At 40.3% G+C, this 15,782-nt stretch overlaps 1 protein-coding gene across 7 annotated transcripts in view; it reads right to left on the reverse strand.

The window, feature by feature from the left end:
* Window positions 1-6,000: 6,000 nt before the first annotated feature.
* VPS36 (vacuolar protein sorting 36 homolog) overlaps window positions 6,001-15,782 on the reverse strand; it is a 40,211-nt gene continuing 30,429 nt past the window's right edge. For 6 of the 7 annotated variants that reach the window (XM_054252735.2, XM_054252732.2, XM_054252727.2 and 3 more), the window contains 4 exons: window positions 11,321-11,385; window positions 10,216-10,300; window positions 9,183-9,259; window positions 6,001-9,094 (listed from right to left, as the gene is read on the reverse strand). In XM_054252735.2, coding sequence (XP_054108710.2) covers window positions 9,001-9,094; window positions 9,183-9,259; window positions 10,216-10,300; window positions 11,321-11,385 — 321 coding nt within the window. In that variant the 3' untranslated portion in view covers window positions 6,001-9,000. The remainder of the gene's footprint in view (window positions 9,095-9,182; window positions 9,260-10,215; window positions 10,301-11,320; window positions 11,386-15,782) is intronic. The other variant, XM_078351134.1, reaches the window with a different exon arrangement.

Genomic DNA, 15,782 nt, shown 5'->3' on the forward strand with positions numbered 1-15,782 from the left:
ACCACAAAAATAAGTCCTTGAAGTGGCACAGCATGTGGGTTGTAAATTTGCTTTCCCGAATGCCACTGAAGAGTTTCCAAAGAGCATAGTTCACGTAAAGTACATCTCCATTTCCATTTTCTTTCCCTGGGATCAGAATTGGTTATTAAAAATAACTAAACATTAAAAACACTCTAATGTGAATTATTTCAGTCACTGTGGAAAGAAGTTTGGAGATTTCTCAACTCAAAATAGAACTATCATTTGACTCAGCAATCCCATTACTGGGTATATACCCAAAGTTAAATAAATCACTCTACCAAAAACACCTGCACTCCTGTTTATCACAGCACTATCCACAATAGCAAAGACATGGAATCGACCTAGGTGCCCATCAACAGTGGACTGGGTAAAGAAAGTGTGGTACATACACGCCACGGTATATTACGCAGCCATAAAAAGGAACAAAATCACGTCTTTCGTAGCAATATGAATACAGTTGGAGGACATTATTCTAAGTGAATCAATGTAGGAACAGAAAACCAAAAACTGTATGTTCTCACTTACAAGTGGGAGCTTAAACAATGGGTACTCATCGATATGAAGATGGCAATGGACACTGGAGACTCCAAGTCAAGGGAGGGAGGACGAGGGGCAGGGGCTGAAAAACGTCCTAGTGGGTACTACGTTCATTATCGAGGTGACAGGATCAACAGAAGCCCAAACTTCAGCAACATGCAATTACCCTGGTAACAAACCTGCATATGTGCCCCCAAATCTAAAACTAAAATTAACCGAAAATATTAAGCTTTTTTGAAAATGAGAGGATAGATTCCACCTTAGGAGCTGTGCTTGTTAAATTGAGTAATGTACAATATGGTTTACCACTTGCTTTTCTTTTATGCAGAATATACCATTTGACAGCAAAACTAATATCCAGTAATGGAAATCAGAGCACAGCGGTGGACTTTGGAGAGCGGGTGACTGGAAAGAGGCACCAGGGAAATCTTAGGAGGTAACAGACATGTTCTATTGTTTGGGGTGTGAGCTACACAGATTTACTATTTGTTAAAGCTCATCTGACTGAAAATCTGTGCATTGCAATTTGTAAACTTTATCTCATTTAAAAAGTATTTGAAAATCAGTGATTTGCAGTTCTGTGACTCTATCACTTCATTTTTTAAAAGGTAGCACAAGTATTTAGGTATATGTTACCAGAGGTATAAAGTTTTCTAAGAACTTAACTTGTCGGCCAACTGTGGTGGCTTATGCCTGTAACCCCAACAATTTGAGAAGCCAAGGCAGGGGGATTGCTTGAGCCCAGTAGTTTGAGACCAGCCTGGGCCAAACAGTGACACTCCGTTGCCACAATAAATAAAAAATTATTTGGGAGGCCAAGGGGGGTGGATTGCTTCAGCTCAAGAGTTCAAGGCCAGCCTGGGCAACATGGCAAAACCCCATCTCTACCAAAAATACAATAAATTAGCCAGCTGTGATAGCACGTGCCTGTGGTCCCAGCTACTTGGGAGGATGAAGCAGGAGGATCTCTTGAACCCAGGTGGAGGCTTCAATGAGCTGAGATGATGCCACTGCACAGGCTGGGTAAGACCCCATCTCAAAAAATAAAATAAATAAAAAATTAGCCAGATGTGGTGGCATGTACCTGTTGTCCAGCTACTTGGGAAGCTGAGGTGGGAGAATTACTGAGCCCAAGACGTTGGGGCTACAGAGAACAGTGATGACGTCACTGTACTCCTGCCCTGGGTGACAGAGTACAGTGTGTCTCGAAACAAAACCAAACAAAACAACACCCAGTCAATCTTGTCAAATAGTTACTTCTAGCAATACTAATTCAATCCATCTAAAGTTTCAAAGAAGACTTTAAGGTGATCATCCCATTTCACTGTCAGTAGAATTATCTAGTCTAATATGCATTCAATTTAAGCTCAAATTCTTTTTTGAAATACATACCACCCAGTCCCTGGCATTTCGGGTTTTTTTTGTTTGTTTGTTTGGTTTGTTAGTTTTTTTGTTTTTGAGGCAGAGTCTTGCTCTGACACCAGGCTGGAGTGCAGTGGCACAATCTCGGCTCAATGCAACCTCCACCTCCTGGTTCAAGTCATTCTGCCTCAGCCTCCTGAGTAGCTGGGACTACAGAAGCAGGCCACCATGCCTGGCTAATTTTTGTATTTCTTACTAGAGATGGGGTTTCGCCATGTTGGTCAGGATGGTCTTGATCTCTTGACCTTGTGATCTGCCGCCTTGGCTTCCCAAAGTGCTGGGATTACAGGTGTGAGCCACCGTGTCTGGCCGGCATTTCAGTTTAAAAGCAAAAGCTCAGTGGAAACAGCAGGTACTGGAGTTATAAAAGTACAAAAATTAGCCAGTGTGTTTGTGTGCACCTATAGTTCCAGCCATCAGGAGGCTGAAGTGAGAGGATTGCTTGAGCCCAGAAGGCAGAGGTTGCAGTGACCCGAGATTGTGCCAATGCACTCTAGCCTGGGCAATACTGCCAGACCCTGTCTCAAAAAAAAAAAATTATATGGGGGTATGAGGAACCCAGAACAGAATAAAGCAATCTTGAAAATGAAGAGCAAATTTGAGGACTCATAGATTCCAATTTCAGAACTTACTACAGGCCAGGTTTGGTGGTTCATGCCTATAATCCCAGCACTTTGGGAGGCCAAGGCGGGCAGATTACTTGAGGTCAGGAGTTTGAGACCAGCCTGGCAAACAAGGCGAAACGCCGTCTCTACTAAAAATACAAAAAAAATTAGCTGGGGATGGTGGCGCACACCTGTAGTCCCAGCTACTCAGGAGGCTGAGGCAGGAGAACTGCTTGAACCCGGGTGATGGAGGCTGCAGTGAGCTGAGATTGTGCCATTGAACTCCAACCTAGTTGAAAGAGTAAGATTCTGTCTCAAAAAAACCTTACTACAAAACAGTAGTAATCAAGATAGTGTGATATTAGCAAAAAGATAGACATATACCTAGAATTGCAAGTTCAGAAATAAACTCATATCTATGGTCAATTGATTTTTTTTTTTTTTTTTGAGATGGAGTCTCGTCCTGTCACCCAGGTTGAAGTGCAGTGGCATGATCTCTGCTCACTGCAACCTCCACATCCTGGGTTCAAGCGATTCTCCTGCCAGCCTCCCAAGTAGCTGGAATTCCAGGCACGTGCCACCACACCCGGCTAAGTTTTTTGTGTTTTTAGTAGAGACAGTGTTTCATCATGTTAGCCAGGCTGGTCTCAAACTCCTGACCTTGTGATCTACCCGCCTTGGTCTCCCAAAGCGCTGGGATTACAGGCGTGAGCCACTGCACCTGGCTGGTCAATTGATTTTTTAGTAATTGCTTATTAAAACAAAAAGCCCACATGCAAGCATAAGGCCAATTGTTTTTTCAAAAGGATGCCAAGACCATTTAATGGTCAACTAATGGTGCTGGGATAACCAAGTAGCCATATGCAAAAGAATGAAGTTGGACCTCCTACTTACACTGTATGCAAGTAAAAAATACACTTTTAGACAAAGCCTAGATTAAATTCCAGCCCTGACACTGGAAACCTGGGTAGATTTCTTAATCCCTCCTTCCCTCCACTGTAGAAGGCATACAATAGTTGTGAAATTCTCTAGTGATTAAGTGAAACATATCGGAGGCAACTTTCTCTGTATTAATCTTTCAGACACATATTTTTCCCCAAAAAAGCTACTCTGCAAGGGTGGAAATTCAAAAAGCTATTCTTCATGGTACAAGTGGCTCTATCAATATGCTTGGTCATTTTTTAAATACAAGCTTTATTGAAATGCTTGGTCAATTTTGTCTCCATTAAAATTCTTGCCAAACTGTACTGCTGTCTTTATTAGACAATTAAGATGTAATTTAACATTTTCTAATACAAGGCAATATAAAAGTGAAAGAAAAAAAGCTTTCAAACCAACACTGATATGGATAGTATTGAACTATAACTGATACGGCTCGCAAAATTACCTTCAGTTCTCTTTCTGGGTAGCGACTGATCTAGTGATCTCGTACAAGTTGTATAAAATTTATATACTATCTCAATAACTCCCTTTATACAAAAGGAGAGACCTTATATTTCTCTGGGGTAATACTCTGAGATGAAAGCTAAAACTGACTCATGATTTCATATCAGGACACAAGGAAGAACACGAATGGCCCAATTTTCACACGGTAATAACAAGATCTTACATGTGTATAACAACTATTCTGGAGTGCTTTCCACATCACGGATGTGGCTCATGCCATGATAATTGAATAAAATAGAGCAGATCTCACTCAGACAGGCTAAGCCTTGACAAGTCTGGTTGAGAAACCTCTTGGGAAGAGGATAAAAGACACACAACACAGTTGGTTTGCTACTCAACTCATGCAAGACTCAGTATTATAATTCAAAAATCACTCAATTTAGTTAATACTTTACTCGGAATCTACCATGTAGTCACTGACCTAGGTGAGTGAGAATTCAAAAGAAATATTACACGACAGTCTTTGAACTTAAACCCAGTTTCTCTATTTTCTTATGGTATCAAGACAAAATAGTTAAGTGTATGGAAAAGACAAGCATCTGGGTTTTTTCTTAAGCCCTCCTTCCCTCCACTATAGAAGGCATACAATAGTTGTGAAATTTTATACTGATTAAGTGAAAACATAACTTGTAGAGTTTAGAAATAATAGAGCTGTGTATTGGAAATGTTTCTGGAGCAGGCAGGATTGAGCAAAGTATAATTTAGATTGGTGGGGGTGGGTGTGGAAGAGGGCAGGTGAGTGGGAAGAAGTAACGAAGGGCTCACGTTCGTAATCCCAGTACTTTGGGAGGCCGAGGCAGGCAGATCACAAGGTCAGGAGATCGGGACCATCCCGGTCAACACAGTAAAACCCTGTCTTTACTAAAATACAAAAAATTAGCCAGGCATGGTGGCGGGCGCCTATAGTCCCAGCTACTCTGGAGGTTGAAGCAGGAGAATCGCTTGAACCTGGGAGGTGGAGGTTGCAGTGCGCTGAGATTTTGCCACTGCATTCCAGCCTGGTGAAAGAGTGAGACTCCATCCCAAAAAAAATAAAAAAAGTAGTAATGAAGGGAACTTTGGATAGACAAGGGGAATGTGTCCAGGACCATGAAGGGGCACACCTCTGCTGTTCCTTTTTCCCAACACCTGCCACTTACTGACAATCTCTTGGTCTTTGTGAGCCTAGTTTACCAGGTCTTCCTCTCTTTTGAAGGCTTCCAAAGCCCTCCATCAAGACTAAGGTCTCCTACCTCTGTCCTCCCCAGCATGGTACGTATGCCCCTTCCATGGCATTTACTTCATTCCATCTTCAGTGAAAGTTGCTTACATGTCAGTTTCCCCAACTAGGTCTCCCTTTTCTTAAGGCCAGGGCTGATCTTATTCATCTTTGTATCCCCTCCCACTACCAGTGCCCAACAAAAGTGTTGACACAAAGTTGCTATGTGTTAAAAAAAATGTTTTTTACATTGAATTGAATGGGAGCTAAAGTAGGATAAAGTGGAATCAAATTATACATAGGAATATAGGTCAGAGTTCATTCATTCAGTAAATATTTATTGAATGCTTACTGTGTGCCAGGCCCTGTTCCAGGCTCTGAGGATATATCTATGAACAAACCAGCTAAAAACCACTGCCCTTGTGCAGCTGAAACTCTAGACCGCAAGGGATGGGATTAGCAATCAATTTGTGTAAATTCAACCATACCTCTTAGAAAAAGACACATGCACATAAATTATTAATGCTATAAGAATCTACTCTTGACACACAGTTTGTATTTTTGTACTTAATATAAGCAAAATGTGTTCATACCTACATATAACTCTGATGGAATTTAAACTTTAAGACTACAAAGAGAACTTTATTGGTAACGTAGGAGATTTTCAAGGACCATGTTGAGCATGCTCGATTTAGTCCTTAGGCATGGCCTTTAAAACCTAACCACCTTACAAGTTGTGACTCCACTGTACCAAAATGAAGACCCTGAGACTTTTGGGCAAAAGAACCATTTTAAGTATTTGAGCATGAGAATGATGACAGGATGATCCACGTTCTCTCAGATTAATCTGATAACAAGGAACAAGAAAGAGTACATTCATATGAATATACATGGTCAGCAACAGTGGAATTCACATAAGAATTTTTTAAAAACCAAACCAGTTCAAGACGTGTCCCATTCTTTTAAGACAATTAAAACAGTAAGAGCTCAATGTCATAAACATTTATAAGCAACTCCTGAGTATAAAATCCAAAGGAAAAGTTCTTAACATAACTGGCTTTCGTATGACTAAAAGTTTATCATTTTCATATATTTTTCAGAGTATTAAAAAGGAATGCCAAGAGAAACCATTTTTAATTTTTGTAATAATTTTACTCTATATACATTAATACCAATCATTTAACCCTACAATAATCTTCACCAACACAATGTAAAAAAATGTTTTCACAGTAAATGACTAGAAATATTGCATTACCATAAAGCTACAAAGAGATTCATGCTCCTAAGAGCAAAGTTAGGAAAACAAAAAAATAACAATTAAGCCAGTGATGATAAGCACCAAGACAGAACTTTTTTTGCACTTAGGGCCTGATTGGTTATATTTAAACATAACTTCTACATTAGAGGGCCAAAATAACACCTTATAATAATGGCCAAAAAAAAGATAAAAATACACAAATACATACAAAGGTCTAGAAAGAGTGAAGAATGCCCACTTTAAAAATAATAAAACCAATCATACTCATTTTTAAATTAATCTGACATTTGTAAAATATATTTATATGTCACTTGTCTTCCTTCTTAGGTCACTTTATACAATTGAGATTGCTCCATTTTTGTTCATCAGTTGTCAAACTAAAGTAAACAAATATGTTAAATTATGTAGGTTTGCTTTAATGAATCCAAACCATGAGAGCTAGATCTAATAGCTCCAGCAATCTTCCTTGCAACTCACTCCAACTGGTGAAACAGATTATTTATCTTTATAATTTTAAAAGCCTTAGCCAGGTGTGTGTGTGTGTGAGAGAGAGAGAGAAAGAGAGAGAGAGAGAGAGAGAGTGTACAAGTTTGCCAGAGCACTGTGAGACAGTGAGTACCACCCAGAAAGAGGTGAGACACACAAACAAGTTCACACAATGGTCCAACTAACCCCTCAAAAGCCTTGGGCAGTCAGACACTGAGTTACCCTCAAAATAAATCTGAGGCTGACCAATGGGGGAACCAGAGGATCTGTCACACAATTGAAGAGTCAGTGACAGGTTTGGAAAACAAAAACCAAGTAGGATGTCTCAGGCACAGCATTCCTGTGACACTGGAGGACACCAAGGAACAATAGCCACTTTTTAAACAGGGATAAGGGACTGGGATCCCCTCGGTCTACAGCTGAAGGTCCATGGTACTTCCCAGAGGGCACTTCAGCAGGCTCTGGAGGTGGCCCTCCACATTACCCACTGGCAATATCTTAGGGGACCCAGAGTGTGAACCTGGGCATCCCTCCTCCTGGTCCCAAGGGTGCTCCCAATACAATACTTTCCCTCCCGCAGGCTTGGCCAAAACCATCACTACCCTTTCACTTCCAACCCAGCTTCAGAACGGGAGTCTCCTGTCCTGTGGGGTCCCTGAGTTTGAGATAATGCCAAAATACTGGAGGCTATAGAGCAGTAACATGTGAAGTTAGGCAGTCACTTTAACATTTAAGCAATCTGCATGCAGTATTAGCCAGTTGTTATCTCAGTAACACCTGGTACCAAAATAGTTTTTCTATAGAACTGAAAAACGACAAAGAAAAAAAATATTGCGGGAATATGAGAGAGACTTTTTAAAGTTCAGTGTTGAAACTCCTGATGGAAAAGAAAAGGAGACATTACTTTTCCATTCTCTATTTTCTGTCTGTGGCTTTGAGGTAAAAGAGCACTAAGGTTCCTGTGAAGTTATTTAAAGGTTCCCTCTGCCATTCCACCGGCACAACAACCCAGGGAATTCCTGAGCTGTCTACCTCCTAAATTTGTAATCATAACTCTGGGCATGTCTATACAGCTCTCTAGTGCAGTTTCAAAACCCACAGCATTTGGAAACAAAATGACACAGTTGCGTTCTTTAAATGCCAGCCATGAAATCATCACTTAAAAAAACAAAAAGAGACTAGATGGAATATATATATGTGTGTGTGGATGTGTGTGTGTGTGTGTGTGTGTGTGTGTGTGTCTCTCTCTCTCTCTCTCTCTCTCTCTCTCTATATATATATATATATATATATATATACACATACACATATATAGAGACACACACATACTCTAGACGGAATATGTGTGTATGTGTGTTTACATACACCCTAGATGGAATATATCTATGCACTAGCTGTAATATATATATGTATATATACACATATATATATACACACACACACACATACGATGGAATACATATATATATATATATATATATATATATATATCTCAAATAAAATTCTTTCATTTTTAAAGGTGTTTTATTTGGTATGTTAAAGACATGCCTATGACTCCTTCTAAAAGCCCTTGGCAGGAGCCTCATATAGCATGCTGCAGTATGATATTTTGTCCCAACATTGTCATGTATAATTTGGTGAATTTCAGTCACACCCAAATAATCATCTAACCTGTTCGAACATGCAACTTCTCTTTTTATTCTCTGCAAAACTAAATTCCCTTCTTTACAAAATAATTAGATTTGAGGATCAAGTTAAAATGCACTATATTTCAAATAAACTCAGGCATGATTTTAAAACTATAGCATGATTTTAAAGTCATGTTGGCATTCACTTTTCTGTATTTTCCTATGTGTATCCTAAATAAATTTCCTGGACAATATTTAGTGAGAAATTAGAAGAGTTTTACATTACACTGTGAAGTATGAACAAATTCTCAGTCAATCAGGGTTCATCTCTTAGCTCAATGTCATACAACCTCTACATGACACAAGCATATGACACAAAGGATTTTAAATACAAAACCCTTAGCTCTGTGTCATAAATAAATTTGGGTAAAAACGCAGGCCTTCCACTGAGTCATCACGGCAAAGATGGCCCATCTTCTCTGCAAGCAGCAACCTAAAACAAAAAACCCCACACAATTATCTGTCCATGCAGAAACACAAATACACATTACATTGTAATGAAAGGTAAGAACTTCACTAACCTTTCTTTTGCCAGGAGGACAGACATTCCCACGAGCTTAGCAGACTCTTCTGACGTTAGGGATCCCTTTGACGAAACCTAACAGAAACACACAGCAGAAAAAAATATAATTCATGTAGGACACTAATTTAAACACACTCTGGGTACTAATAGTAGGCAGTTTATACCAGTATATGCAAGAAATAATTTATTTAATGTTCTACTAAATTCCAAAGAACATTCAGTTTAGAACTAATTCTTAACTAATGCTTAATCCTACAAAAGGTGAAGGACCCAGAAGAGACATAGAAGAGACTAAAATATCAAGATCAAGCTCCCTATAATGTAACAAAGTCACTGTACCAAAGCCTAAAAAGAACTGTTGGATATTCTGAAAAAGAATATATAACAAATTCTGAGTACATATTACATGCTGCAGTGAAGAAACTTTATACATAAACCTATGGTAGGTTTAAAACATGTGGTAGAAACAGCTGTAGTCTTGGGGTTTTCATCTAGTTGAAAATGAGAAGGATAATAAATGGGAGTTATTCAAATTATACAGGCTCAGCATAGAAGCTATAAACACAGTACTATTTTAAATATCCTAATGAGTAATATTGGTAGTTTGGCCAGTAAAATCCATCTAAACTACTGTTGCTTTTTATATTTTTCGAAGCAATTATTTTCATAAAACAACTTGTGGTGTTTTACAAAGCTGCTTATCTAGGTGTTAATGGAAGAAAAACTTTAATTGTGTGTAACATCTGATAAAGTTAAAAATCTGTTCTCAACACTAAGCTTTAATCGAAAAGAAAGCACCTAATTTTAATTCTCCTTACATGTAAGATGTTAAGAGTGTCAAGAAATTTCAAAAAGCTCTTAATGTATGACTTTGGTTAATATAGATTCATTGTTAGTGATAAACCGTTTTTATTTGGGTGTGTGATGCTACTTTTCAGTAAAGTTAAATTCAAAAGGAAATCCTGCTTTTTGAGTTGCAAGACTTTGGGTCTTCGTAGCTTTAAAGACTGGAAAAAATTGGCTTCACGTACTGTCTCCAGGGCTGAGGCCACCATTTCCTCTTCCTTGTGAGACTGAAGCTCAATCACCATGACGCCACTGTCAAACACATGGAGCCTGAAAACACAGGTGTGAGAACAAAGCCAGGAATTATCTAGGATATTCAACCGCTGAGAAGAAGCACATCTTCTTTTTTTTAAGATGGAGTTTCACTGTTGTTGCCCAGGCTGGAGTAAAATGGTGTGATCTCAGCTCACCACAACCTTCGCCTCCTGAGTTCAAGTGATTCTCCTGCCTCAACCTCCCGAGTAGCTGGGATTACAGACATGCGCCGCCATGCCCGGCTAATTTTGAATTTTTAGTAGAGACAGGTTTCTCCATGCTGGTCAGGCCGGTCTCAAACTCCTGACCTCAGGTGATCTGCCCACCTTGGCCTCCCAAAGTGCTGGGATTACAGGCATGAGCTACTGTGCCCGGCCAGGAGCACATCTTTTAAACCGTTTTTTTTTTTTTTTTTTTTGAGACAGAAAAAAAACAATTCGCTCTTGTTGCCCAGGCTAGAGTGCAATGGCATGATCTTGGCTCACTGCAACCCCTACCTCCCAGCTTCAAGCAATTCTCCTGCCTCGGCCTCCTGAGTTGCTGGGATTAGAGGCATGCACCGCCATGCCCAGCTAATTTTGTATTTTTGGTGAGACAGGTTTTCTCCATGCTGGTCAGGCTGGTCTCAAACTCCTGAACTTAGGTGATCCACCCGCCTGGGCCTCCCAAAGTGTTGGGATTACAGACGTAAGCCACTGTACCTGGCCGCCTGGCTACCTTTTCAAACCAAAGAATAAGGAAAAGAAAATTCACAGCTCAACATCTCCAGAGACTAACACAAAATGTCTAAGGGAAGAGGGGCTATTCTAATCTCATGGGCAGAACCACACCCTATCTCATTCCCCCAAATCCATAAGAGTCTGACTACTGGTCCTGTAAGAACATGCCCAGCCCTGATAAAGATGAAATAATATAATTGCAAGAAGGCAATATACTGGCTTGACACTAGGGATGGCAAACTTGGCTGGCCTTTCCCATCTACCCCATGCAGAATCAGGGTTGCAGGTGGCGAACTTCCTGCAGAGGTTCCTTTACCTGAGAGGTAATTTCAGTGCTTCCAGCATTTTGCATGCATTCACTAAATCTTCAGGTGAAAGCAACTAAGAGGGAAAAAAAATTCCAGTAATGCTATACAATTGTAATGATCACTAAAACAGAAGAGTAAATTTTAAAATTTTTATCAATAATTTTATGTGATTTAATCACTGCAAAGCGAAAAAGATTAACAAAGGAGCCAAAGACTTCTATTCGTTAAAGTAGTACTACCCAATCAAATCTGCATGCCACATGTTATTGTAAATTTTAAAATTTACCACATTAAAAAGTAAAAAGAAACATGTGAAATTAATTTTAGTGCATATATTTTATTTAGTCCACTAGATTGAATATAGAACCAATGTAACATATAAACAATACAAAAAATTACTAATGAGATGTTTAACATTTCCTTATTTTATACAAAGTCTTTTCAATCTGGTGCATTTTACACTTGCAGCACATCTTGATTTGGATTAACTACATTTCAAGTCCCCAGTCACCATGTGATGTGGCTATCTTTTTGGACAGTGCAGCCTTAACAAATCAGCATAGTGTGGTGATAACAAGCATAGCTTTCAGTCCCACAGGCTGGCTCCAAAGCCAGTCCAGCCTAGATCCAAATACCTGTCAAACCACTGTCTCTGGCTATGGGCTTGCTCAAGTTATTTCATCTTTCCATTTTTTTTTTTTTTTTTCTTGAGACAGAGTTTCACTCTCGTTGTCCAGGCTGGAGTGCAATGGCACAATCTCAGCTCATTGCAACCTCTACCTCCCAAGGTCAAGCAATTCTCCTACCTCAGCCTCCCAAGTAGCTGGGATGACAGGCATGGGCCACTATACCCAGATAATTTTTTGTATTTTTAGTAGAGACAGGGTTTCACCATGTTGGCCAGGCTGGTTTCAAACTCCTGATCTCAGGTAATCCACCCGCCTTGGCTTTCAAAGTGTTAGGATTACAGGCGTAAGCCACTGCGCCTGGCCAAGTTATTTCATCTTTCTAAGCCTCAATTTCCTAATCTCCAAATTATCCCCTACATGGGACAGTAAGAGCAGCCATGTCACTGAGTTATTGGGAGGATAAACGTGTATGTGCAGAGTGTCCAGTGGATGGTAAGTACTCACTGATGGCAGCTATGATCAGTATTCAGATAAAAACACAGAGCAGGGCTTAACTCATGGGACTGGGTGAGCCATTTGCATGGAGGTAACTGTTTGGGCACAAAGAGTACCTGGACAGTCTTGGAGGCCAAGGACACCTGGACATAAAGGAGCAAGGGCAGCTGAAGAATAGCCACTGCTGATACACAGCCAAAGGGGCGGGGCAGCTTTCCCTCTGCATTATCTACAAGGCAACTTGTTCCAACCAAGTTGGTTCAGAAGAGTTAACTATTGCAAAGGAAAGGCTTCCTGAACAGCCTTATTTATCACAATAAAAACAGAAAATATTAGAGCTGAACAGTTTCACTCAGTCGAAATCCTGATATTAAAAGTAAGAAAACTGGGTCCCTAAATGCTGGCAAGGACGTGGAGAAAGGAACTCTGACACACTGTTGGTGGGAAGGTAAATTAGTGCAGCCATTATGGAAAACAGTATGGCGATTTCTCAAAAAACTGAAAACAACTATCACAAGACCCAGCAATCCTACTGCTGGGTATACATCCAAAAGAAAGGAAAGGAGTATATGGAAGAGAAATCTGCACTCCCATGTTTATTGCAGCGCTATTCACCATAGCCGACATCATTTGCAACAACAGGGATGGAACTGGAAGACACTGTTAAGTGGAGTAAGCTAGCACAAAAAGACAAATATCCCACGTTCTCACTCATATGTGGGAGTTAAAAAATGGATCTCATGCAGATAGAGAGTAGAAAAATGGTTACTAGAGGGTAGGAAGAGTAGTGGGGAAGGAGGGATGAAGAGAGGTTGGCTTAATGGGTACAAAAATACAATTAGAAGGAATAAGAGGCCAGACGCAGTGGCTCAAGCCTGTAATCCCAGCACTTTGGGAGGCTGAGGTGGACAGATCACATTATATGCTTTATCATATACAACGTGGTGAAACCTCATCTCTACTAAAAATACAAAAATTACCCAGGCATGGTGGTGGGTGCCTATAATCCCAGCTACTCGGGAGTCTAAGGTAGGTGAATCACTTGAACCAGGGAGGGGGAGGTTGCAGTGAGCCGAGATTGCACCACTGCACTCCAGCCCGGGCAACAAGAGCGAGATTCCGTTTCAAAAAAAAAAAGTGACAGAGGAATAAGATTTAGCATTCAGTAGTACAATAGGGTAACTATAGTTAACAATAAAGTATTGTAGCTTTTTTTCTTTTCTTTTTTTTTTGAGACAAAGTCTTGCTTCTTTCGCCCAGGCTAGAGTGCAGTGGTACAATCTCAGCTCACTGCAACCTCCGCCTCCTGGGTTGAAGCAATTCTCCTGCTTCAACCTCCCAAACAGCTGGGACTACAGGCGCATGCCACCATGCCTGACTAATATTTTGTATTTTTACTAGAGATGGAGTTTCACCATGTTAGCCAGGATGGTCTTGATCTCCTGACCTCATAATCTGCCTGCTTTGGCCTCCCAAAGTGCTGGGATTACAGGCATGAGCCACCGAGCCTGACCTGTATATTTCTTTTTTTTTTTTTTAATTTATTTGTTGAGATGGAGTCTAGCTCTATTGCCCAGGCTGGAGTACAGTGGCACAATCTCAGCTCACTGCAAACTCCACCCCACAGGTTCAAGCGATTCTACTGCCTTAGTCTCCCAAGTAGCTGGAATTACAGGTGCCCCCCAACCATACCCAGCTAATTTTTGTATTTTTAGTAGAGACAGTGTTTTATCATGTTGGCTAGGGTGGTCTTGAACTCCTGACCTCAGGTGATCCGCCCACTTTGGCCTCCCAAAGTGCTGGGACTACAGGTGTAAGCTACCACCTCTGGCCTTATTGTATATTTTAAACTAACTAGAAAAGTGGAATTGGAATGTTCCTAACACAAAGAAGTGATAAATCCTGGAGGTGACAGACCCTCAATTTCCCTGATTTGTTCATTACACATTATATGCTTCTATCAAAATTTCACATGTACCCCATAAATATGTACAATCATTATGTATCCATAAAAAAATAAAAATAAAAATTTGGGGGCCAGGCCTAGTGGCTCATGCCTGCAATCCCAGCACTTTGTTTGGGAGGCCAGGGTGGCTAGATCACCTGAGGTCAGGAGTTCAAGAGCAGCTTGGCCAACATGGTCAGAACCCTGTCTCTACTTAAAGCATGAAAATTCTCCTGGTGTGGTGGTGCACCCCTATAATCCCAGCTACTTGAGAAGCTGAAGCACAAGAATTGCTTGAACCCAGGAGGCAGATGTTTCAGTGAGCAAAGATTGTGCCACTATGCTCTACAGAGTGATACTCTGTTTCAAAAATACAAAACAAAAAATTTAAATATTAAAAAAAATGCTGTATATATATACAATGATATATATTCAGCACAAAACATAATAAAACCCTGTCATGTGCAGCAACATGGATGAACCTGGAGGATATTACATTAAGTGAAATAAGCCAGACATAGCAAGACAAACATGACTTGATTTCACTTATATGTAGACTCTAAAAGAAGTTGATCTCATAGAAGTAGCGAGTGGAAGAGTGGCTACCAGAGACTGGGGAGGGTAGGCAGGAGAAGGGGATGGAGAGAGATTGGTCAACAGAAAGAAAGTTACAGTTAGACAGGAAGCATGAGTTCTGCTGCTATATTACACAGGGTGACTAGATAATGACAATGCAGTGTATATTTCTTTTTTTTTTTTTTTCTGTTTCTGAATACCATGATTTTTTTGTTTTTTGTTTTTTTTTTTAGATGGAGTCTTGCTCTGTCTCCCAGGCTGGAGTGCACTGGCACAATCTCAGCTCACTGCAACCTCCACCTTCCTGGTTCAAGCAATTCCCCTGCCTCAGCCTCCTGAGTAGCTGGGATTACAGGAACACACCAGCACTCCTGGCTAATTTTTTTTGTATTTTAAGTAGAGACCAGGTTTCACCATGTTGGCCAGACTGGTCTTGAACTCCTGGCCTCAGGCAATGCTCCCGCCTTGGCCTCCCAAAGTGCTGGGAATACAGGCATGAGCCACCAAGCCCAGCCCTGAGTACTTTTTATTGATACATAATATTTTACATATTAATGGGGTATAGGGGTTATTTGTATTAATACACATGCATAAAATGTGTAATGATCAAGTCAGGGTATTTGGGGTGCCTATTACCTCAAGTTTTTATCGTGTCTATGTGTTAGGAACATTTGAAGTCCTCCCTTCTGGCTACTTTGAAATATACAATACATTGCTGCTTCCCTCCTCTGCTACTGAATATCAGAACTTATCTAACAGTATGTTTGTACCCATTAACCAACCTTTCTTCTTTCTTCCCTGCTCCCACTTATATACCTTTCCCAG

Source organism: Callithrix jacchus, chromosome 1, assembly GCF_049354715.1.
Source record: "Callithrix jacchus isolate 240 chromosome 1, calJac240_pri, whole genome shotgun sequence".
Classification (NCBI taxonomy): Eukaryota; Metazoa; Chordata; class Mammalia; order Primates; family Cebidae; genus Callithrix; species Callithrix jacchus.